General features: G+C 47.8%; 2 protein-coding genes across 8 annotated transcripts in view; both read right to left on the minus strand.

Annotated features, from left to right (window-relative positions):
- Positions 1–1,984: 1,984 nt before the first annotated feature.
- On the minus strand, positions 1,985–22,262 carry BBS1 (Bardet-Biedl syndrome 1). 2 transcript variants are annotated; one of them, XM_019415075.2, is made up of 17 exons: positions 22,176–22,262; positions 21,766–21,842; positions 21,597–21,631; positions 17,693–17,965; positions 17,531–17,577; positions 17,353–17,391; positions 17,161–17,233; positions 14,392–14,523; positions 13,554–13,660; positions 11,845–11,965; positions 11,520–11,678; positions 10,061–10,130; positions 9,419–9,577; positions 6,665–6,798; positions 5,528–5,662; positions 4,822–4,908; positions 1,985–4,597 (listed from the first exon to the last, which is right to left on the minus strand). In XM_019415075.2, exons 1-17 carry the CDS (start codon positions 22,220–22,222, stop codon positions 4,511–4,513), a joined length of 1,782 nt encoding a protein of 593 aa, XP_019270620.2. In that variant the 5' UTR covers positions 22,223–22,262; the 3' UTR covers positions 1,985–4,510. The 2 variants fall into 2 exon arrangements, with proteins under 2 accessions (XP_019270620.2, XP_019270619.2); XM_019415074.2 differs by having other exon boundaries at positions 21,766–21,869; positions 22,176–22,261.
- Positions 22,263–23,174: 912 nt separating this feature from the next.
- The window catches only part of DPP3 (dipeptidyl peptidase 3), a 36,332-nt gene continuing 34,660 nt past the window's right edge, over positions 23,175–24,846 (minus strand). For all 6 annotated transcript variants that reach the window (XM_019415071.2, XM_019415070.2, XM_053899419.1 and 3 more), the window contains exon 18: positions 23,175–23,696. In XM_019415071.2, the coding sequence (XP_019270616.2) occupies positions 23,524–23,696 (173 nt within the window). In that variant the 3' untranslated portion in view covers positions 23,175–23,523. The remainder of the gene's footprint in view (positions 23,697–24,846) is intronic.

The raw sequence follows: 24,846 nt of genomic DNA on the forward strand, positions 1-24,846 counted from the left end.
AGTGGTGTTGTCTTTGTATTTACCCTAATGGTATTCCTTGGGTTTCCTGATTCTATGAATTGTCTTTCATCTGTTCTAGAAAATTCTTAGCCACACCTTCACCTGTTTTCTCTGCCTCTACTGAAACTGATTGGACCTCTCTACTCCATCCTCCTTGTCTCTTAATAACTCATATTTTTTGTTTTTTGCATTCTGGATTATTTCCACATATCTTTAGGTCTTTCTTCAGCTCTGAAACCAATCTATTTAGTTTTTTTTTTTTTTTTTCTAAGTGGTTGTGCCGACTCTTCCATTGAGTTTTACATGTCAAATATCTTATTTCTCCTTCTAGTTGTTTGCTTTTCAGATTTGCTTGGTCATTTTATATGCTCTCTACTTCTATTTTAGGATCTTTTTCTTTAAATATATCAAAAACACACATCTTATATTGTTTGGTAATTCCAGTACTTTTTTTTTTTTTAATTTTTAATGTTTATTTTTGAGAGAGAGAGAAAGAGAGAGCATGAGCGGGGAAGGGGCAGAGAGAGGGAGACACAGAATCCGAAACAGGCTCCAGGCTCCGAGCTGTCAGCACAGAGCCCGACGCGGGGCTCGAACTCCCGGACCCTGAGATCATGACCTGAACCGAAGTCGGATGCTCAACCGACGGAGCCACCAAGTCACTCCTTAAATTGCCCTTCTTTTTCTTGTTTCCTAGAGTGGAAACTTCTAAATTACTGATTTCAGATCAATGCTACCAGTTTCCCTCTAAGCACTGCTTTTGCTGTATCCCACAAATTTGGTAAGTGTGTTTTCATTTTCATTTAGTTTAAAATATTTTTAAACTTCCCTTGAGATTTCTTTTTGACCCACATGTTATTTAGAAGGGTGTTGTTTCATCTCCACGTATTTGGGGGAAATGATGAAAATTTAGGGGATTTTCCAGTTACCCTTCTGTTAGTGATTTCTAGTTTAATTCCATTTTGACCTGAGAAATGTATTATTCCACTGTAATATTATTTCCAGTCTTTTAAATCTGTGAAGGCCTACGTTATGGACCAGAATGTGGTCTGTCTTGGTGAATGTTCCACGTGAGCTTGAGAAAAATGTGTATTCTGCTGATGTTGAAATAAGTCTATAGAAGTCACTTGTTGACTGATGGTTTGGTGACCTCTATATCTTTTCAAAGACATTATAGTTAAAGATTGACCACAGAACAGAAAGAGCTGAGAATTAAAATAGTGGAATTTTAAAAAACAGTTCCAGAGAAGAGCTGAAAGAAAAATTTTTAGAACATAGGATAGAAAGACAATATGAGAGAAGAGAGAAGAAAAACAGACAATCAATCCTGTTCTCTCTGGAATTCCCATTTATCAGGTGCTCGGTTAGTGAGAATTCCAGAGAGAAGAGAGAAAATGGGAGGAAATCGCTTAAGAAACAAAATTTTGTAGAAGTGAGGGATATACATTTCCACCTCAGAGCACAACAAATAACGACACACATGTAAGTCATGTCCTGACATTTCAGAACAAGAAGGCCAGGAGCAAAAATGGCATGCAACTTCTCAACAGCATTACCAAAAATCAGAGCACAAGGGAATACCGCCGTAAAAATGATTTTCTTGCATGAAAACTATTTTCAACTTCAAATTTTATGACCTGCTATCACACATGTATGTGAATGGGATAAAGAAATTTTTAGACAGTGTACTAAACTTTTTTAACTCTAGTGACTTTTTAAAGGCAGTACTGTGGATACACTCCACCAAATGAGGGGTAAAAGAACTGTAAGGATGAAGAGAAGGGGCCCAGGAGTCAGAGGCTCTAGTCAGGAGAAATAGTCTGCAGTAGTTCTAGAGAGCAAACAGTCCTCACTGAGGCAGGGGATGATGGAAAGTATCCAGAAAAACAAAGTAACTGTCAGAATGGATGAGGGAAGAATGAACAATTGCTACATACAGAAAACTAACCAAATGGAAAAAAAAAAGGCAATTATTAACTCCATGAAAAATTAAAAGGTAATTTAATTATATCCCAATTTTGGCTCTGCAGGGAATAACTTTCATATAGTAAGATAAACAGCCATCTAAACAGTAAGTATTGATTTACCTAAAAACTGGGGAGAAAAAGCGCAAAGTACTCCACAAGAGAGCTAAAGCCTCGCCTTTTACAATAGGGACGCAACAGATAGTGTCTAGAATGATAAATCAAGCAAGAGTAGTATAAGCATATTTTTAAGATAAATAGCTAATGGATACCTGGCTGGCTCAGTCTGTGGAGTATGCGACTCGTGATCTTGGGGTTGAGTTCAAGCCCCACCACTGGATGCAGAGATTACTTAAAAAAATAGCTAAGAGAACTGAAAATGATTGTAGCAAGGGAGCAGTAGTGGGGAATGGGGAGAATTCCATAGTACTAAGTAGGTACGTGGTTTTAGATAAATACTTTTTTAAAAGATAATAACTTCCCTCATCCCTAATGTACACAATCTCCTGGAGCTCCAACCAGTGAGTGCACTGGGTACCATGACTGTTCCTGGTTTCATATTGCTTTATGTATACTTGTCCACATCAGTGCAGTTCATGTATTTTTAATAATAGATACATAGTATTACATCACACAAACTCTCTTTAGGTGCTGGGCATAGGAAACTTCTCCACTTCCATCATCATGAATAGCTACAAACTAGACTTGGTGTTCCGAGCTCACACAGTCATCACATGATCGGGGAAGAAGAGATTGTATGGTCATATGGCCCAGTGAAGAGCTAGCCCAGCCCCAGTGACAGAGCTCCAGCGATAAGGGGCTTACTACCTTCTAGAGCAGGCCTTTCCATCTCTGCCAAGCTCTCTTAGGAAGCTCTGCAGGTTAAACCTCCTGCTTCGTCCAACTGTGACTCACTTGGCTTGATCTAGAGACCCTTCACCACCCTGACCCAATTAATCTATGTCTACAAGCGGCCAGGCTCTGCACAGAGGAGGGGGATGGGCTCTTTCTTTGGTCCATACCCCATTCTTTCTTAACCTGGCCCCAGAATGCATTCCTTGGGAGGGTTTGGGGTGAGCTGAGAGCTGTGTCACCCCAATCCCTTGCTGGGGTCCTGGACAAGAGGTTATTGCCCGGCCATGGCAGTTAGTGTGGGGCCCTTGGTCTCAAGGGCAAAAGCCCTGCAGTTACTCCTGTCAAATCCCCCCTTTCTGGAGTGGAGTCCTCATTTCCTCTAGAGCGGCTGCCAAGCTCACAGGATGCTAGAGCTCAATTTGGTCACAAACTGCCTCATTTTACATGTGGGGAAACTACAGCCTAGAAGGACTTGGTTACTTCCCACAAGCCTGAGGTACCATATGCTAGGCTGTACCTGGTCATACAGAGGAAAAGACAGGTGCTCAGGGAGCAGGGTTCCTGGCTCCTAAGTGGCTCAAGGTGGCCCTGGTAGCACCAGCCTGACACTGGCCAGGGCTCAGGAGGCACTGAGGTCCGGGACTGTGGGTCTAGGGCCTTTGTGGTCTGAACATGTGCTTTCCCTCAGTCTTTAGCCTCACTCAACACCTCTGGTCCATGCCATTCCAGCTAATGCCACTGCCCAGTAAACTTTCCACTTACGTGATTGATCTGGGCTCCAGGGCACAGAAGAGCAGTTCTGGGCTTCTGCCTCCTGTGCCACCTCCCCAGGGGCCGGAAACGCCTCTCCTGCGCACCCCAGCCCCACTTGTGCTCTAACTGAGCCTTCCTCTCCTGGGACGCTCTTTCTGGACACGAGCGACCAAGTCAGGAGCGGCAGTTGTGTGGTGTTCAGAAGCCCGGTGGGGGCTGGGGCCACTAGCTCCTGGCATGGGCGCCCTATGCTTTCCTGGCACCACCTCCTCCCTTGGCGATCTTCATGGAGCATCACAGGCCTGAGACTTTGGCTGAGCCCAAGATTTCAGGAAAAGCCCCTGTGGGGAGGCAACTACTCCCTAGGCTCCCTTGTTTGGCTCACAAGGAGAAATCAGAGCATGTGTTTTGCCTGTAATCTGGACCAGCATCAGACAAGCCTCTGGAACCCCAGGGAGCAACAGGGGGCTCAGTCTCACCCAAGAAAAGCCTCTGATTACCCCAGGCCAGGCCGTGGCCAATTCTGGCCTGGGCCTGCAGCAACCCAGGAGTAATGTGCCTACAGAAAGCAGCAAAGGAGAAGGCTGGGCCCGAGCCCCCTCATCTCACCTTGACCACTTCAGAGATCTTCCTTCGGCCCTGGGGGTGATTTCTGGACAAAAGTGGGGAGGATGAAGGGCAGCAGTAGTCCGGTGGGCAAATGCCTGGGTTTTCCTGAGGGGGAAGGAGCTGAACCTCCTGGGTACTCACTGACCTGCTGCTATCGGTCACCCAGCAGTCAGGGTGGTGAGAAAGGGGACACTTAGGAGAGGAGAAGGAAACCGTGGCCCCAACATACTGCTGCTCGGGGACTGGGCCATTGACTCTGCCCAGCTGAGTGGAAGCGGCTGAATCTTCCTGGTCCCGATTCTACAGGGGCTTTAACACCAGTCCAGGGGTCAGGCGGCTGCCAGCCCCTCGCTCACGGGCATGTTGATGTGGGCACTCAGGAGGGGTGCACTCTGGCCTTCACGAAGCACCAGCACCTACGGAGGAAGTGCCGTGGCAGTAGGGGCATGCCCCCTTTACTTCCTGCTCCCTGCAAAGGCCAAGCCCAGCCTGGTCTGCACTGGTCCCCGTGACAGGCCACCAGGGCTCTGTCAAAGGGGATGGGGAGGCTGCAGACACCCACCCGGACCTGGCAGCCATGTGGGGGCCTTGTCCACCTCACTCTGTCTCCCCGACGTGGTACCAACAGTGGGCGACCTACCTTGATCATGTCCGAGATGCCTTTGTCACTGAGACTCTCCACAAAGGTCTCTAGTGGGTAGCTGAGCCCTGGCACCAGCAAGGGGACCTAGGTTTGGCGACAGACAGGTAAGGAAATCAGCTCTCATGCCTGGACAGTGTTTGGCAGATTCCAAAGCACTCTCACACCTGCTATAGCAGCTGAATTCAGCATAGGCCTGGCAGGGCGGGTGGGGCTGATGGGCCCATTCACAGGGCATATGGGTTCAGTGAGGGGAGTGGACGCTCGAGGACCACATGTATGTCCAGGATTAAACTCAGACCAATCCCAGAGTCTTTCTCAGCCTCTGGTCCTCCCAACTTAGGATCAAATTGGATCTGGGGGGGAAATTAGGCCCTTCACTCTGTGGAAAATTTTCCTTGGGGCAGAAAGAGGCTCCCATTCCCACCGCAGGCATGGCTGCGAGGCAGGATGGGCTCTGGGTTCTGGCTCTTCTCCTAGAACCTTCTGTGTGGCTCCTTGAGACCTCTCTCAGGCCGGGAGAAAAGCAGCCAAGGCAGGTCTTGGGCATTCTCCCCAGGGGAGGACCCTGCCATACCCCAGCCTGGTCTGTGGCTGTGGCCACCTGCCAGCTCCCTCACCACTGACCTGTTAGGGCTCTGTGGGCACCTAATCAGGCCCCAGCCTGGTCTTCCTCAATCCATGTCTCAGTGGGGCAGCCCAGTACCTTGAAGAAGGCCCGGGGCAGGGCGTAGAGCACCTCGTTGTACAGGAAGCAGACCAGCAGCCCCAGGATGGGTCGGGCTGCTGAGGTGTTCTGCAGGTGAAGTGTGAGCTTAAAGGTGGGACCCAGGCCCTGAACCTGTGGAGAAGGTGGGGTGGGTGGAGGAAGCCCTTAGGAACAGTGGCCTTGGGCACTGAATCCCACGTGCCCTGGCCCTGTCCTCCTGCTTTGTCATCAATGTTCTCGAGTTACTCTCTGCCAACTGCTCTAATGTATCGTCCTGCCCCTCAAAAGGCCCCTCGGAAGGCCAGAGGCTAGTTCCTGTTTGTACAGGGATCAGCAAAGGCCAAGTGGGGGAAGGGGCTTGACGTAGACTGCTCAGGAAGCTGGTCAGAGGCAGAGCTGGCCCAGAGATGAAAGCCCAGCTCCCACCTATGGCCTTACCACTGTCCCTGCTGCTCTCTTCCCAGGATCTGACTTCCTCCCACTCTCACCCTAGGGTAGGTACAGGGATTTCATGTTCCTGCCTTTCATTCTCAGTTGCTTTGTAGCCTCTCCCTCTATCTATCTACTTCCTTTAGGGAAAGAGAAATTGGAAACCCATTTGGGTCAGACAGCACGCCTCTGGGACCCATCTAGCCCAGATGACCTTGAGGTTTCTTGTGTCTGAGTGCAGGGTCTCCTCCTCCCGTGCACGTCTCAGGACTTCCCTTCCCTGTAGCAGGCAGTCCTAGGCCCCAGGCTGCCCACAGTTACTGAAACAAACAGCTTTCTTCCTTGTACCGTAGCCGTCAGAGTCCCTCCAGTCCTGGGAAGAAATGTCCCAAGGTGACTACTTGTGTGCCCTGCCCCAAATGCGGGGGCTTGTTTTGAGGCACGGCATGGGCTGAAGGAGCTGGAGAGTGTGGCCCACTCCACGGCCCGCTGAGGGGAAGAGGCAGCACAGCAGAGGGGAGGAGAGAGAGCACTCTCCTACAGGAAGACAGACACTTGGTCTCTGGGCCTCTGGGAGGGGAGAAGGGGGCACAAGGCCTAGTGGGCTCAGAACTGGCTCTGGGGCTGAGGGGTTCCTACCCACCCTTGCCCTCTGCCCCTCTGGCCCTGAGGTGGCCTGACTGCCCCCTAGCCCTGGGTGCTCACCACAGCGTGCAGCTTGAGGGGCTCCCGGGCTGTCACAGATACAGGATTCAGGCTGGACTCAAGGGCCTGCACGTAGGCGCGGGCAGTCCGGAGGCGCAGCAGGTAGAGGTCGGTCTGGAAGGTCCGGTGCATGGCTGAGGAGAGGTGCACAAAGGGCTGGTGTCGGAGGGAAGGAGGGAAGGAGGGGGCAGAGGCAGGGGAGAGGGTGTCTTGCGCGGGCTGCTGTTCAGACAGCACAAGAGGAAGGCAGGGGCCGCAGGAGCTGGGAACATGGGAAAGGGAGGACCAAGGTGCAATAGCCTGGCCTCGGTCCGGTGACACTGGACGCTGTGGGCCACACGCTGGCTGCCTCCTGCTTTCTGGTTTCCTACCACTGCACAACCCCCCTCTCCGGGATGGCTCCTTCGATTTCGCCCTAAGGGCTAGTGTTCCCTTAAGTCTTGTCCTTGGTCCTCTTCCTCTATGCCCTGCCCCGGCTGTGAGCACTCCACTGAGGAACAGCTTCGAGCTCCTGAGGGTGGGGACTTGTCACTACCGAGGCTGCAGTGCCCCGCTCAGGACCAGGCCCACGTCCACTCTCAGTCCTGCTTCCAGCTGCCTGATAGTCACCACCCGGACGTCCCATCGACATCTCGAACTCAACACCGCGGACACGCACGTCATTCCCCCGACTCCGTCACTGCGTCCCCATCCACCAACGTGCCCAGGCTCACCTCTCACGGTTACTCATTTGCCAAGGTCTGAGGACTCTTCCTCAAAGCCGCCTCCAGAGCCCATGCCCTCTTCGTTCCCCCGGGACCCTCTTCCAGGCTTAGCACGCTGGCTTGCCAGTTGGTCCTCGCCCTTCCACGCGTGTCAGGCGCCTCCCACCCCTCAGAGGTCTCATGTCTGGACGTTAGCCTGTTAGCCCGTCTATTAGTCTTTCCTTTTTCCTCTAGTACTTTTACAACTTATTTTTAATTTACTCAGAATTCATTTTTGTGTCTGGTACGAAGCAGAGTTCGAACTTTTTTTTTTCTAGAAGCATGCAGTCCCAATTATGTTTTTTGGACAGGCTTTCCTTTCCCCACTAATTTGAAACAACACCTTTAACATAAACTGACTTTTCCCATACACGAGGGTCTGTTTCCGGACTTTCTAAATGTGCCCTGGATCGATATCAATCTCCGTATCACACCACAGCTGCTAATTCCTACAGCTTTCTAGTTCATATAGTTCCTTCTGCTGAGAGGCTATGTCCCCTCATTCTTTTTTTTTTTTTTAATGTTTATTTATTTGCGGGGGGGGGGGGGTGGTGGAAGGGGCAGAGAGAGAATCCCAAGCAGACTCTGCACCATCAGCCCAGAGCCTGAGGAGGGGCTCAAACCCACGATGATGAGATCGTGACCTGAGCCAAAATCAAGAGTTGGATGCTTAACTGACGGAACCACCCAGGCACCCCAGAGGTCCCCTCATTCTTAAATTCCATCCCCCAATTTCTTAGATTTACTGAAAATCAACTGGTCAAGTCCTCAAAATAAACCCTATAGGGATTTTCACTGTAACGTTGCTATGTTCCTAGATTAATTTTAGAAGCTGTTAATTAATCAGCAGCTTTAAAGCATTAGGTCTTGCTACCCTGAGAGTCTCATCATTGAAATATTCAGATGCTCTTTTACGTTCTTGAGAGCAGTTTTATAACTTTCTTTCTTAGACTGACATTTTCTAGGGATTTTGTTGCCATTGTGAATGGAAACTTTGGATTTTCCAACTTGGTATATACCAAATTATTGAATTTTGCATATTTTACATTTGGTCACTTTAGAGAACTTCCTAATTATTTCTTGAATGTTTCAATTGTTTCTCTTGGATTCTCTCAGCTACAACAGCCTGCTAGCTCTTTTATCCTCTAATTTACCCTTTAAAACTATCAGCAAGGTCCCTTTATAAGACAGAGCTGGTCGAGTCACTGTATTTTTCGGCTTAACATCTTTCCCAGCCCCCACTACCTAGAATCAACCAAACATCTTAGCTTTGCACTCCAGGCCCTTTCGGAGCCAGCTCTGCCCTGCCTTTCCAGCCCCTGCTCTGGCCCCCCTGGCCTTCCTGCACTACACCCGCGACCACGTGGAAGATGCCACTTAAATCCAGGTAGGATCCTGTGACTCTGCTCACGCCTCTGCCTGAATCTCCCTTCCCTATCCTTCTCTGGCTGCTGGACTTATAATCATTTTAGGGTGAAGTCCAGTGTCACCTCTCTCTAAAGCCTCTCCCAGGCGCCCAGGCAAACTTCCTCACCCTTGTGAGTCTCAACAGCCCTTTGCAGAGACCTCTTCTACATCTGTCACGCATGTGAAATTAGCAAGGTAGACTGAGTTCCTAAGGTAGGGGTCTAAACCTATTTCAAGGCATTTGGCACAAGGCCTGGCATAATCCTGGGTACCGAATGAAGGGAAGAATGAATGAAAGAGCAAGAAAAACTGAATAGGAAAAGGAAGAACCCTGGTCAAATTCAGCTTCTCTCATGAGAATTCCTGCATCTAGAAGCAAGTGTTCTCCCCTCTGCATTCGAAGGGCGTGTGCCCTCACCCACAGGATCTCCCACGTTGAGGCAGTTATTGGAGGCAGGGGACACCTCCCAGGCTGTCTCTGGACTTCCAGAGGCAGGAAAGCTGCCTGGTTGCCCAGTGCTTGGGGCACCCAGGCGGGTTCACCCAGTTCTTGCTGCTTTAGAGCAATGGAGAAGGAAGAGGCAGGACCTGGCCTGAGACTCACCGGTGCCAGCCTCCCGCTCTCGCAGCGTCTGATCCACGTAAAGCCGGGTCTTTCGGGGCACGTTGAGTTTCAAGGCCTGGGCTGGTGGGGGGCCCGCCTCACCTCCCCCTTCCACAAACACTGCCGTACGCTTCAGGATCTTGATAATCAGGCCACCGCCTAGGGAAGTGGACAGACAGAAACAGATCTGTCCTCCCCAGTTCTACCCTACATTCCCATTCTTTCCTCCCCAAACAATCTGCCTCATTATAGACCCAATTCTGTCCATGTTTGTCGTCCTGCTGAGATTCTGGGTATCTAGAAGGAATAAAGGATGTTTTAATGTCCTACTATCCATCCGTTCATTCAGTAGTTACTTATTAACTATTGTGATGTTAATAGTTAATTAACATAATAAATGTTGATTAAATATTGTGATGTCTCCTCAGACACTGAGGAGACTGGGGTGAACTGGAGACACTGGCGCCTGGGAAGTGAAACCAAACTGCTGATGAGCTGGCCTCAGACAGGACATGTGTCTACAAGCCTTGCTTCCCAAACCCAGACCTGCCTATGCTTCACGTCCACATCTTCTTTCCTAGGATCTAGCCTGTCACCTTTGCGTCTAACTCTAAAACTCTTGCCAGGTCTAAGTCTGCTCACCTCGTGTGGTCATGATGAGGGTGTTATCTTCCCGTCCATACCGGCCAAAACAAAGGCTGGTCACTGCATCCTGTGGTGGAGACACCAGGACTTAGTTGGGAAAATACCATGGAGAGGAGAGCAAGACTGGGGTGGAGTGATAAGGCTGGGAGACCCCAGATATGATATAATAAAGAGATGTGAGGTAAGGCCTGGGGCAATGCTGCCTCTGACATATTTCCTCTATTTCTCATCTCCCATCCAATCTCACTGCCGCAGTCACAGTTCCAGACTGAATGTCATTGGGCTTCTGGGGTCACCTTTCTAACAGGTCCCCAGCCTGGTCTTTCTCCTTAATCTGTCCTTCACACTGATGCCTTTCAAAAATATAAACAGGATCGTGTCTATTTTCTGCCAAAAAAATTCCCATGGCTTTTGTCCTCCTGGTTAGAACTTAAGGCCTTCCACATCAGACTCCAACCTCCCTTTACTGTCCCTCTCCTCTTTACCCTCCTCCCACCCCTACAGCAGGCCTATAGTTCAAACCAACTGCTCTCAAACTTTACACATACACATGTTTCACATGTGATATAACCTGAGCTTTCTTTCCTTTTTAATGCTTATTTATTTTTGAGAGAGAGAGAGAGAGAGGGACGGAGTATGAGCAGACAAAGGGTAGAGAGAGAGGGAGACGCAGAATCCGAAGCAGATTCCAGGCTCAGAGCTGTCAGCATGGAGCGTGATGTGGGGCTCGAACCCACGAACTGTGAGATCATGACCTGAGCTGAAGCTGGACGCTTAACTGACTGAACTATCCCGGTGCCCCTCTTTCTTTTCTTAAGTAGGCTCCACGCCCAATGTGGGGCTTAAATTTCCGACCCTGAGATCAAGAGTCACGTGCTCTACCCAGACAGCCAGGTGCCCCCTCTGAGCTTTCTTTTTTATGTTGCTGGTTGTGGCCCGTTAAATTAATTTAATGACCCACAACTTATGTTTGAAAAACTCTAATCCAAATTCCTCAAGCCACCTGTATTCCTTAATCAAGAACATTCATGCCTCTCAGCCTTTGTTCATGCTGTTTTCAGTCTGGAATATTCTTTATGTATTCACTTGGCAAATTGTTTCAAGGCCCAGAGGAACTGTCACTTGCTATGAAATGGCTTGTGAGTTCCACCCCCATTTATCCTTCACCACCACCCCCAGGTGCTAGGCCCCTCTGTGCTTTTTCAGTACTTTGTTCCGCTTTAGACTTGCTTGTATTTGAATTAGCGGTGTCTCTGGCTAGCTGTCATCTTAAATTATAAATTCCCTGAAGGCAGGATTTAGACATTGTTTTATCCCCCACATGGGCTGTGCACATGAGATGCTCAACAAATGTTTCTGAGATACATCAAAAGTCAAGGGCATCGGGTGGGGATCAGGAGAGGCAGCTAAGAAGCCCCAGAGGTGGGACCAGAACAAAGAGGAGTCAGCAGCTCACCGGGGTGCGGATGACATTGAGCAGGGTCTTATCACGGTAAATGCGGACTTCTCCATTGGCCAGCCCAGCCATGACGGCCTGCAGGCCCCGGGAGTGCTGCTCCAGGAGATTCATGGTCAAGATGGCTGCTGGCATTTGCACTGTCCACAGCTTTTTACCCTGGGAGAGAAGAGCTTCTTACCCTGGGAGCGTTCAGGACACAGCGTGGAAAGAAGGGGTGGCTGGAGTTGCAGGGAAAGAGACACCAGAAGGAATCGCTTGCTAAGGGGGACCAGAGACACACACATGGAGGGGCTGGGGGGTGATGCTTGCCCAAAGGCCACACCTTGTGGGTGAAGCCATGCAGGCTGTCTTGGGTGCTGCCCACCGCCAGGACCTTGTGTACCCGGACAAGCCCCACAGGCTGGGCGCTCAGCTCGATGCAGTACTTGGGGCGCTTGGAGTCTCTGTGGAATAAAGACACACTCTCCAAGCTCCAGAGCCTCTCCAAGCCTCGCCTTCCCTGGCCGACACTCCTCTTTCTAAGCCCCACAGACCATCCCTGAAGGAACCTTGGCCCCAAAGTAGATGACCATAGTATTGTTTCCACGTTTACCACTTAGCAGCTGTGTGACCTTGGATAACGTGAAGTGTGTCTTCTTTCCCAGTCTCCCTGCTGCCTTTACTACAGTGATTTGTGTGATAACCTGGCATTTAATGGTTTACAGTGAGTGTACTTAGGTTAGGTGAAGTGCCACTGGACTTAGGCAGTGTAGCAATTTATCAGAAATGCATGAGAAGTCTGCTATGTGTAGATGCACTGTTTTCAGTTTCCCAGCTTCTAAATCTTTCTCTTATCAAGAAAGGAGGGGTAATTCCTGCCTACTAATCACAGGCTATGGCTCCCCTTTCTTCATATGATGGCCATCAGATGATCATATCCCATCTGATGACCCATCCGAGAGCCTCCCTCTGGTCTCTGGTCCTCCTTCCAATCTACTCTCCACCCAGCAGAGTAATCTCTTAAAAATATAAACGGCTCATAATATTCTTCTGATTAAACCCCATAAGAGTTTTCAAACTCAAAATCTTTATCATGTCCTAACAGGCCATGCCTGGTCTGCACACATCTCTTTCCACCCTCCCCCCTGCCCATCAAGTTTGAGGAGCACATGGCAATGTCTTTTCTATCTTGAATTTGCTTAAGTTTTCTCTGCTTACAACACTTCTTCCCCACTTTTGGAATAACTGGCTCCTTCTTAACCTTCCAAATTATCTCCATAGACAGGTGTTCACTGATCACCTTGGCCCTATTATTTTTGCCCACTGAGCTTGCATTTTTCCTCCAAAGCATGCATCCAATTCAAAATACATCTTGCTTTGTTGACTTTAACATCTGTCTTCCCCTGAGGGCAGGGCCTATGTTTAGTTTATATCATTTATTTTTTTTTTAATTTTTTTTTTTAACGTTTATTTATTTTTGAGACAGAGAGAGACAGAGCATGAACGGGGGAGGGTCAGAGAGAGGGAGACACAGAATCTGAAACAGGCTCTGGGCTCTGAGCTGTCAGCACAGGGGCCCGATGCGGGGCTCGAACTCACGGACCGCTAGATCGTGACCTGAGCCGAAGTCGGAGCTCAACCGACTGAGCCACCCAGGCGCCCCTAGTTTATATCATTTAGCAATACATCCTCTATGCTTTATATAATGCTTAAAACATGGTAGGTCCTCCAAAATATTTCTTTAATTAGAAAATGATTATCAGCCTAATGCATAAAGAAGTGTCACATACCTATAAAGCAATACAGCAAATGGGAGGCTGTTTTTGTTTCTTCCCATCACTGACTGCACTGCTCACGTGCTACAGCCACCTTACCCAGTCTCTCACTTTGCCTGCTCATCACACAAGCCTGCAGGTGGCCCCCTATGCACGTGAGCTCACCTTCCTAGCCAAGTTCCCAGCTCTTTCCACTCCCAAATACCAGCCCCAAAGCCCCTGAAACCAGCCGGTTTCTGAATGTTCCTTCTGGCCCCACAGACCACGATGCAGTTACCTTCTCAGGATATAGATGTTCCCGTTGCGGCAGGCAGCAGCCAGCCGGAACTCCACATCAAACTGGCCAGAAACATCCAGGAAGACGGGGACGCTGGGTAGGCTCATCTGCAAAGGAGAGGCTCAAACATCCCAATTTTTCTGGTGCCCATCTTTCCCTACCTTGAAATAACGCCTGTGAGTTGGTTCCTTGTCCAAAGTCCCAATCTCCTCATTGTCACCCTGCTGGTCACAGTTTTTGTATACTTTTCCCGGAGGGAAACTCAGCAACGGTTTTGTCTATACCTTTGACAAAACTATGCCACTTCTAGGAATGTACCCTAAAGACGTATTTAGATAAACATGCACAGGGGTTTGGGCAAGGAGGCCTACTGCACTGGTGCTGACAGTAGTGAAAACTGAAAACAATGTAAACATACAGTGAGTGATAAGGTAAATAAATTATGGTCCATTTATACAATGGATGTTGTGTGGCCTTTAAAGAAGCTAATGTGGTTTTATACAGATATAGAAAGACACTGATGAGTTCCTAGTATGTGAAAAGAGGTTACGTGATCCTTACCACAAAGCCATTTTTGCAAAAAAAAATGTATTTATGAGTTATATATCTGTCTCAATATAAAAATGTCCAGAAAGACATGCCAAAACTTTAATAGTAGATATTGTGGGTGGTGGTATTTTTGGACATATACTTTTTTCTTTATGCTCATCTACATTTTATAATTTTTCTACAATGTGTATTACCAAGAACTAGGGGCAGGAGATGGGGGGGGGAGTAGAGGGAGGGAATGCAGCCTGGGCCTCAGCTGTGCCGAGGGCCTGGCCCCATACTGACTGACCTTGGCCAAAATGATGAAGGCCTCCGGGTCCAACACCAGGAGCTCCTTGTTCTCAGTACCCAGCACCAGGCAGGAAACAGCATCCTCGTCAGCCAGGTTCTTCTTCAAGGTGGTCATGGTGGTGATGACTGTCTGTAGAAGAACTCCAGGAGTCAGCCAGGGGGTCCCCACCCAGCATCCCCACAGATACCCCAAGGACACCACAGGAGGGAAGAAAGAGAGCAAAGGAGGAGGAAGAGTATCAGAGATGTGATGTAAGTTTTATGTACAAAAGTATTTATGGCAACAAACCTAACTTTTTTTTTTCAAAAAAATTTTTTTGATATTTATTTATTTTAGAGACAGAGCACAAGCCGGGGAGGGACAGAGAGAGCCAGAGACAGAATCCGAAGCAGGCTGCAGGCTCTGAGCTGTCAGCACAGAGCCCAGTGTGGGGCTTGAACCCACGAACCATGAGCCTGAGCCGAAGGCAGACACCCAACCGACTGAGCCACTCAGGTGCCCCAGCAACAAACTTAACTTTCTAACAACAGAGAACTGTTTAAGTCAATTACAAATTTCCATCTGATCAAAAACCACATAGTCATTAAAGAAAAATCACACTTTTAAAAGAAGATTCAACGACAGAGAGAACACTTCTAATGTATTCAGAGAAAAAATGGGTAAAATGTTATGTTAGTATAATCCTCGTTTAAAAACATATGAATAAAAAAGAACATGCTGGCAGGCGAAACTCATATTTACTCAAATTGGTTCTATCTGGACAATGAAATCACAGGTAATGTTTAATTTCTTCATTGTGCTTTTGTAGAATTTCTACAGTGGGCACATGTTCCTTTTATAATTGTGATTGGAGAGAAAACTTTTATTTTTTATTTATTTTTAATGTTTATTTATTTTTGAGAGAGAGACAGAGTGTGAGCAGGGGAGGGGCAGAGAGAGAGAGGGAGACACAGAATCTGTAGCAGGCTCTGGGCTCTGAGCTGTCAGCACAGAGCTTAGACTGACATGGGGCTTGAACTCATGAACTACAAGACCATGACCTGAGGACGCTTAACCGACTGGGCCACCCAGGCTCCCCTGGAGAGAAAACTTTTAAAAGAGAAGAGGATGATCCCTTTTTTAGAAATTTGTCCTATGAAAATAATTTAGCAGGACCAAAATTTTCTCTGGATAAAACTGCTCATTGTGTCTTTTTTTTAATGTTTATTTTTATTTATTTTGAGAGAGAGAGAGAGAGTATGCATGAGCAGTGGAGGGGCAGAGAGAGAGGGAGGGAATCCTAAGCAGGCTCTGTGCTGTCAGCACAAAGCCTGACTCAGGGCTTGATCTCACAAACGGTGAGATCATAACCTGAGCCAAAATGAAGAATCAGACACTCAACCAACTGAGCCACCTACGCAACCCATGTGATTATCTTTAAGATTAAAAAAGAGGAATCATTCTCAATGCCTAGTGGAAAGAAAAAGGTTACAGAAACATGGATGTTAATGGTTCCCAATTATATAGCTATGACATATATCTTGGAAAGATTGCCTCACTCCCCTAAACTGCATCTTTGAAGCAATAATTAATTCATTTCATGATTTTATACGTACTCAAAGATACCGACAACAGTGGATTTAAGCTGCTGATCAGCAGGAGACAACAATATTTCCCACAGAATTGGTCTAAGGCTAGCCAAAAGCTGAGGCATGCGTTGGCCAATGTGTTGGCTCAAGTGGCTTCTACAGGAAGTGGAAGGTTCCCATGAGGCTTTCAAAAATGCAGAGAACAGTTCTGGGATGGGACTGAAGGTCAGCCCCTAGGTCAGGAATCACTAGAGTTTACTGAACAGGTTCATCAATAAAACCATTAAAATGATAATTAAGAAAAATATGAAGTGAACAAAAGGGATACATTTCTTAGCTAATGACCTGCATGTGAACAGTTACATAAACTATGAATGAAATAATTGACAATTAAGGAAATAATCAAGGGGCCATTAAGAATGGAGTTCTTTTCTTTAAATTTAAACCTTTTTTAAAAATTTATTTTAGAGAGAGAAAGAGAACAAATGGGGGTGAGGGGCAAAGGGAGAGAGGGGGAGAGGGGGAGAGGGGGAGAGAGGGAGAGGGGGAGAGAGGGGGAGGGAGAGAGGGAGAGGGAGAGGGAGAGGGAGAGGGAGAGGGAGAGAGAGAGAGAGAGAGAGAGAGAGAGAGAGAGAGAGAATCTCAAGCAGGCTCCACGCTCAGTGCAGAGCCCAACATGGGGCTTGATCCCACAACCCTGGGATCATGACCAGAGCTGAAATCAAGAGTCGGATGCTCAACTGACTAAGCCACCCAGGCGCCCCAAGAATGGAGTTCTTAAAGACTGTTTAAATGCTCAAGATATAATGTTACATACTCAAGGAAGACAAATTATAAAGCATATTTGTAAGAAAATGTACCAAAATGGTAAGAATGAGTACCACTGGGTAGTAAGATTATAGTCATTTCTCCTTTATACTTCTCTTTATTCTCTAATGAAAATATGTTATCTTTACTCTTAAGAGAAGAAAAGGTATGTAAAGTTCTGTAACTACATATGTTAATTCAAAGCTGCCACTGTTGACTGGAAACGTAAGGCCCTGCCGCTTTGTGACCATTACGTGTGGCAGGGGCTGGAAAGGAAACTATAAAGTGACACTAGTGGGGGTTGGTTGTAGAATTTACCACTGATGTTATGAGGTCTTTAAAAAAATTGCCCACCTTTTTTACAGGGAAACAAAGAGCGAAGGGCCATTACCTGCCGCTTGATGGACTTGGATTTGTGCTGGCTCACAAATGCCTCCATTTCACTCAGCTCCAGCTGTAGAAACCTGCACACACAGAGAACTGGCACCTGCATGCCCTGGGCCTACTTCCCTCCACAGGCCATTCCACAGCCACTCCCTCCCCCTGGAGCTTCTGGAGCCCCGGTCTTCCACAGGGCCCTTACCTGAGTGACTGTACCGACAAAGGCACCTCTGCCTTCTCCCTGAAAGGAGAGGGGCAATCGTGGCAGATTTAGTCGAGGAACAGGGCCCTGGGGTTCAGACCAAGCATGGGATGAAGGAGAAGGGGTGGGGGGTTAAGGGAGGGATGGGAGACATATGAAGGGGAAAGTGGGCTCTCACCGGATGCCTTCCAGCATCTCCTTCAGCGTCAAGGGGTCAATCCGGTCCTGTGACAGCAAGGGAATAAGGTTAAGTCTGTGAGCTCCAGAGGCAGGCAGGGAATGAGGATGACTCAGTGGCGGCCATCTTTGCCTTCTCATTCCCATCCCCGACATCACTTACCTCCTTGGCCTGGTTCCAAAGATCTTGTTCCAGGGGGTTTGGCGGCAACTGGGGCAGGCTGAACTTGAAGTAGGGCCTAAGATTCTTATACACATACACACAAGGGCCCGAAGCGAGTGCCAGAGCTGGTGTCCGGGGTTCATGTTGCTCCATAAGGAAGGTGGCGGCCGCAGCTGGCAGTGCAGGTAATGGGCTTTCAGTCAGCACTGTGGGTCCTTTGAGCACCTTCAGGCGGGGATGCTGCCCACCTGGGCCAAGATCCCCCACCACCAGCTGTAGAAAGAGGCTGGCTTATTCCAGGCTCAGGGTCTAAAGACCTCTCCACTGACCCCCTTCTTGGGCTTAGCCTTTTTGCCAGTGCACATTCATTCACTCCTATATCAATGCACCAAAGGTGTGGGGCAAGGAGACTTTGCAAAAAGGCTTGCAAGTTATATGACCTTGGGAGAGTTGATTAAACTTCCTGAGCCTCAGTTTTCCTACCTGCAAAATGGGAATACCTATCTCATGACACTTGTAGTGAAAATCAAATGAGGTAACGAATTAAGCAACCTGGTGAAGGCTAGTGAGGAGTAGGTGGCAGATGATGTTTTCGTTATTCATTTGGGAATCACTTCTTCAGAGCCTGCTCCATGCCAGGCACTATTCTAGACAGTGGACAGTGGCTAAAGTCAGTGAGGTGCTGGAAACTCCTATCTGGGACTCTGAAGCCTGGCTTCCGAATGGGAAGAGAACACAAGCATGCATGCAGACAGGATGTGCTCTGTGGACAGAGAGAAGAACCAAGCTCCCCGGTCTCTCTTTTCCACCCTCCAAACTATCCTCCAAGCTACCGTGTCTGCCAAGCAAGCCCATTCTCCCAAGTGAGGCCTTCAAGGCCTCTCTGATCTGGTTTCCAACCTGTTTTCCATCACCTTCCAATCTATGCTATTCTCCAGCCAGGATGGGGGCTGCCACAGAACATCTGGATTCTGAGAATGTACAGTGTGCCAGGAGCAGTGTGTACAGTGTGTACAGTGTGTACAGAATGTACAGTGTGCATGTAGTGCAGGCACTACATGCATCCTTTCATTTAATCCTTTCAACAACTCATGGGATAGGTACTATTATTAGCCCCATTGCACAGATGGGGAAGCTGTGACTTAGAGATGTTAGGTAACTAACTTACCTAACTTAGAGATGTTAGGTAAAAGTCACTCAAGCAAGTGGCGGAGCTCGGACTGGAATCTAGGTCTGTCTGAGTCTAAACCAGTGGTATTGACTACTAGTGTACTTACTTACTTACTTATTTATAGAGTTTGAGTGTGCGTGAGCAGGGGAGGGGCAGAGAGAGATGGAAAGAGAAAGGATCCCAAGCAGACAGCACTGAGCCCGACTCGGGGCTTGAACTCACAAACTATGAGATCCTGACCTTAGACAAAATCAAGAGTTGGACACTGAACCTAATGAACCATCCAGGTGCCCCTTAACTACTACTTTTATTGGCTTTTACTTTCTAACTTCAAATTTACTCTTTCAAAATATGCTATAAACTTCCAAGTCTCTGTGCCTCTACTTGTGCTGTTCCCTCTGACTGGAATGCTTCCCCCCTCCCCTCTTCCATACCTTCTTGATACATTTCTTTCATCCTTCAACACCCAGTTCACATGTTACTGCCTCCTGGTGCCTCCGGATAGATTTCACTATTCTCTCCCTGCTGCTCCCATAATACTTTCCATATATTCAATTTTAACATCCTTTTGTTTACTCCATAAAAATTTACCAAGTACCCAACTTGTGCCAGGCACTGGGCTAGATTCTGGGAATCAACAAACTAGCTCTTAAAAGTTATTTCACAAAAGCATCGAATATTTCACATTAGTTATTGGAGCTGTGATTTCTATACCTTTCACTGCTATAAATCCAGTGCCAAGCACACACTAGGTATTCACTCCATATCGATGGATAAATTAAGGGCAGTGTCTGTATCTCTTCCCGACTGTGTACTGATTCATTTCTTTTTTTTTTTTTTTAAGCATAGGTTTTTTTTTTTTTTTAATTTTTTAAGTCTTTATTTTTGAGAGAGAGACCAAGTATGAACAGGGGAAGGGCCAGGAGAGGGAGACACAGAATCTGAAGCAGGCTCCAGGCTCTGAGCTGTCAACACAGAGCCTGATGTGGGGCTTGAACTCACGAACTGTGAGATCATGACCTGAGCCGCTCCGATGCCCAACCGACTGAGCTACCCAGGCACCCCCTGATTCATTTCTGACTTTAGTGTCTGCACAATGCCTGACACACAGTAGAGGTTCACTGCACACTTGCCAAGTTGCAGAATGCTTTAAGGACAGGAATTGGGGGCATATGTCCACCGAATTCTCCTGTACTCTCCGTGAAGGGTAGGGTTCCAGACCTATCTTCTAACTTCCCAAATAACATGCCCACTGTGGGTTCAGTGCCCATGGTTGAGCCATAGTGGAACAAACACATGACTGGGAATGCAACCAGACCCAGGTCTGCCACTTTTTACAAACTCACTAAGCTTACTCACTCTGAATCTATTTTCCCATTAACAAATTGGGAATAATATGTATGTATGTACGTATGTACGTGAAAATGTTCAAAGAGGGTCTAGTCCAGAAATGGACACTCAATATATGTTAACCCACTTTAAGCCCAAAATACTTCTCAACCTTTTAAAAACCTGTACCTTTAATTTTAAAATTTATTTATTTATATTTTACTTATCTTTATGTTTTTATTAAACTTACAATTTAACCTTTTTATTAAAGTTTTCAGTCATATACAAAAGCAGAGAGATTAATATAATGAATCCCCACATACTCACCATCCAGTTTCAATAATTAGTAACTCATGGCTAATCTTAAAATCTATGCTCATTATATATTTTTAATTTTTTTTTTTTTAATTTTTTTTTTCAACGTTTTTTATTTATTTTTGGGACAGAGAGAGACAGAGCATGAACGGGGGAGGGGCAGAGAGAGAGGGAGACACAGAATCGGAAACAGGCTCCAGGCTCCGAGCCATCAGCCCAGAGCCTGACGCGGGGCTCGAACTCACGGGCCGCGAGATCGTGACCTGGCTGAAGTCGGACGCTTAACCGACTGCGCCACCCAGGCGCCCCTATATTTTTAATTTTTAATGTTTACTTATTTTTGAGAGACAGAGACAGAGCATGAGTAGGGAAGGGGCAGACAGAGAGGGAGACACAGAATCCAAAGCAGGCTCTAGGCTCTGAGGTGTCAGCACAGAGCCTGACGTGAGGCTCAAACCCATGAACTATGAGATCATGACCTGAGCTGAAATCGGACGCTTAACCAAGTGAGCCACCCAGGCGCCCCTATTTATTTATTATTTTAGAGAGAGGGAGAGCATGCAAGCGGTGGAGGGAGCAGAAAAAGAGAGAGAGAGAATCCCAAGTAGGCTATACTCTCAGTGCAGAGCCCTAGGTGGGACTCCATCCCACGACCCTGGGATCACTACCTGAGCCAAAAACAACAGTCGGACATCAACGACTGAGCCAATCAGATGCCCCTTGCTCTTTTAATAAACATAAAGCTCTCTCTTCCCTCCCTTCTACTTGCTCTCCAGATTCCAACGCCCCACTCCCAACCAACGGATGTGCCCTTCCAGCAAGGAATTATGTCAAGTTAACAAAATTAAGAGGCTTTGTCTTGGCAGAATCCCCAGCAGCATTTTGTTCTGCTTTGCTTTCTGCAGTCTGTATTCTGAAATCAACAAGTTCTCTTCACTGTCCACATAAAAATAAAACTTAACACTAAATGTACTTTTTCAGGGTACATGAGCTCCAGATTACGCTGAACTCCTTTGGAGCCATCAGGAAACCTCATTTCTGATATCTCCCCACCCCCCAATTCTCTTTCACCTGAGGGGATATGCTTACCTTGTACTCCCCATCCCCATGCAAATCTGCCAGCGCTGGAAAACACAAAAGGGCCATAAACCGGGGTTTCAGAAGCTTTGAGGCTTCACTACAGAACCATTATTTGACCCCTCCACCCCACCCCACCCCCCACACCCAGAAGCAGGGGTTCCTGGTCCCAGAGACTCACCCAGGCAGCTGGAAAAGGTGTGGATGTTGGCCACGGGGTCGTAGTGTGCGTCCAGCCATTTCGAACTGGCCTCGTTGCTGGGAGAGGAGGGAAAGAGTTGGGCGCTGAGTCCCAAGGGAGAGTAAGAAAACTTTGAGGGGGCTAGTCTCAGAGTGAAGTGTGTAGGGCGCTCTGAAATGGGGATACAGAACCTCTGGGTCCAAGTCCAGGCTCCACCACAGGCTCCCTGAGTGACCCCGAGTCACACACACGCATATTCACTCCTTGCGCCTCAGTTTCCCTACTTGATCCCTAAAATCCGTTCAAGGACACCCGGTGCCTTCCGAGAACCGCAGGTGCCCAGATCCCAGGGCCCAAGACCCCCTCTTTACATTTATAGGAAAGGAGGCCTCGAAGACCCCGGCCTTCACCTCTCAGCTCGGCCACAGTCGGAATCAGACGAAGACGCAGCAGCCATCTTCGCAGACGTCGCCTTGGCAACCGACTTCGGCCAGCAGCCGCGCAACGCCCAATAACTCCCGGGCTCGGGGAAGCGCGCGTACAAAGGTTCCGGGCACTCAGCTTTCCGGCCCAGGGCAGGGAGGTCACCGTGCGGCAGACGCTGCACTCGGTTGAGTTTCTGCCTGCTGAGGCGCAGTCTCTCGTCCCAGCTCATAGGTTTTACCTTTGCTCCTTCCCAGCTAGAACTTGGGGGCGCTGAATCTCTAGGCTATTGACAGGACCCTCTGGCCTCAAGGCCTGGAGGGAAGCCCTTCTAGTGTTTATGAGCAGTGGGAGTAACAGCTTACCCCCTTCATCCTCATGGTTAACTGGGCTGGAAAGGTTCTATGTCCTTTCTTCCCATCTTACTCTAGCGGTCTGGGCTCCGAGAAACAAAACACGGGGTTAAGAGATTAAATCCTAGGATTGACTGACGTTGAGAGTTTCTATAGTTTTTAGTCTCCTGTAATATTTTATTTTATTTTTAATTTTTTTTAACGTTTATTTATTTTTGAGACCGAGAGAGACAGAGCATAAACGGGGGGGAGGGTCAGAGAGAGAGAGGGAGATACAGAATCGGAAACAGGCTCCAGGCACTGAACCATCAGCACAGAGCCCGACGCGGGGCTCGAACTCACGGATGGCGAGATCATGACCTGAGCTGAAGTCAGATGCTTAACCGACTGGGCCACCCAGGCGCCCCTCCTGTAATATTTTAAAATACAGGAAATGCCACAAAGGAGGACTGCAAAAATGGTTCTATGTTCCTCTTTGTGTTTGTCTTGTACCATCTAGAGGTGATATCAAAATCCTATTGTAGAGGGGAGCCTAAAACTGACCTTCCTTCCCTTCCCCAGGGCTCCCATTACCCTCCTGGGAACAAATGAGAAGTGAGGCAAACGCAAGGATTCACACAGATCACAAAGATGGTGGTTGTTTCTAATATTTATTTTTCTGGTTATAAAAGTAATACATGAAGAGCACTGGATTGGGAGAGGTTTTGAGTCCTGCAGGATCTAGACAGGTCACTTCTCACAACTTCCATTCCCTCACTTGGGAAGCAGAATAAGGAGCCTGGCCTTGCCCACTCTACCAAGGGCAGTGCAGATCAAATGAGATAACACAGGAGAAGCACTTGGTAAACTGGAAAGTGCTGACAAATGGAAGAGGTTAGTGTCACCACCCTCGGCTGAGGTAGCACCAAGGTCTGAGCTCCTGCTCCTCCCCTAGCATACACGTGGTTTGATGGAGTTGAGGGAGGAGCTGCATAAATCGGTCTCAAGCCTGGCCAGATGGGGCCTCACTGGGGCACTTCCAGAACCGGGCATCAGCTGTGGCCAGTTGGGTGAGGATCTCCTCCAACTCGGGCCCGTCCTCTGGGAAGCGCTCAGAGAAGGATTGGATGAGACCAGCAGCCGAGGCCTCATACTCGAGGAGCTGCACTTCTGAGCCTGGGGAGGAGGATAAAAAAAAAAAAAACAGCAACAGGGAAAGGTCTTAATAGGGAAGCAGATAATCATAATCATAGAAGCAGGTAGTTACCAGGTGCCAAGAATCGTGCTCGGTGTTTTATTATCTAATTTAATCCTTATAATAACTCTATGAAGAAGGAAGTGTTAAAGGGGGAGTAGTCAGTAAATTGCTGCACTCATTCACTCATTCATTCATTCATTCACTTAATGAGTATATACTCTAGTGCCATGTTAGGTTAAACAGATAGTCCTTGACCTCCAAAAGCTTACAGTCCAGCAACTGCTTCATCTCTGACTACTGTGGGACCTTGGGAAAATTTCACAAGCTCTCTAAGCCTCACTTTCCTCATCTATAAAATGGGAATGAGCATAGTACCTCTTCTCTCAAGAAGCTATGGTGACTAAATACAACAATGCACAGGGGTACCTGGGTGGCTCAGTCGGTTGAGCATCTGACTCTGCTCAGGTCATGATCCCAGGGTCATGGGATTGCGCCCATGTCATGAGTTCAAGTCCCGCTTTGGGCATAGAGCTTACTTAAAAAATAAAATAAAAATAAATCCTCACACCATAACCCAATGAGGTAGGTATTACCCCCGCTTTACAGTTAAGAAAACAAGCTTAACTGTATGTCAGTTAAGGCTCCATGCTAAGCATGGAGCCTGCTTAAGATTTTCTCTCTCTCTCCCGCTGCCCCTCTCCCCCACTTGTGCACTCTCTCTCTAAAATGAAAAGATAAATATGATAATGCATGGAGTAAATGCCCAACAGGTGCTAGGTATCACTAGCATCGTTATCTCTGAACCCAGCAGAGTTAAAAGGACACCCATTTAACTCACGGGCTGTTCTGGGGGTCCCCTGAATACTCATGGGAAGAATTTCCCTCCAACATACTTCCAATGCTTTACCACTCATAGAACCTTGTTGTGCTCTTGTGGCATTGTGGGGTGTATGTAGCTAATACCACAGGCTTTGGGTTCAGACAGCCCATGTTCAAATCCTGGTTCCGCCACCCACTAACTGTTGACCTCAAACAAATACACAGCTCCTCTGTGTCTCAATAGGGGTAATAACTTCCTCAGTGGGTTGCTGGGAGTTAATCACAGGAAGTTTTTACCCAGTGACTACC

Source organism: Panthera pardus, unplaced genomic scaffold (assembly GCF_024362965.1).
Source record: "Panthera pardus isolate Hobbes unplaced genomic scaffold, ASM2436296v1 HiC_scaffold_12, whole genome shotgun sequence".
In the NCBI taxonomy this organism is placed as follows: domain Eukaryota; kingdom Metazoa; phylum Chordata; class Mammalia; order Carnivora; family Felidae; genus Panthera; species Panthera pardus.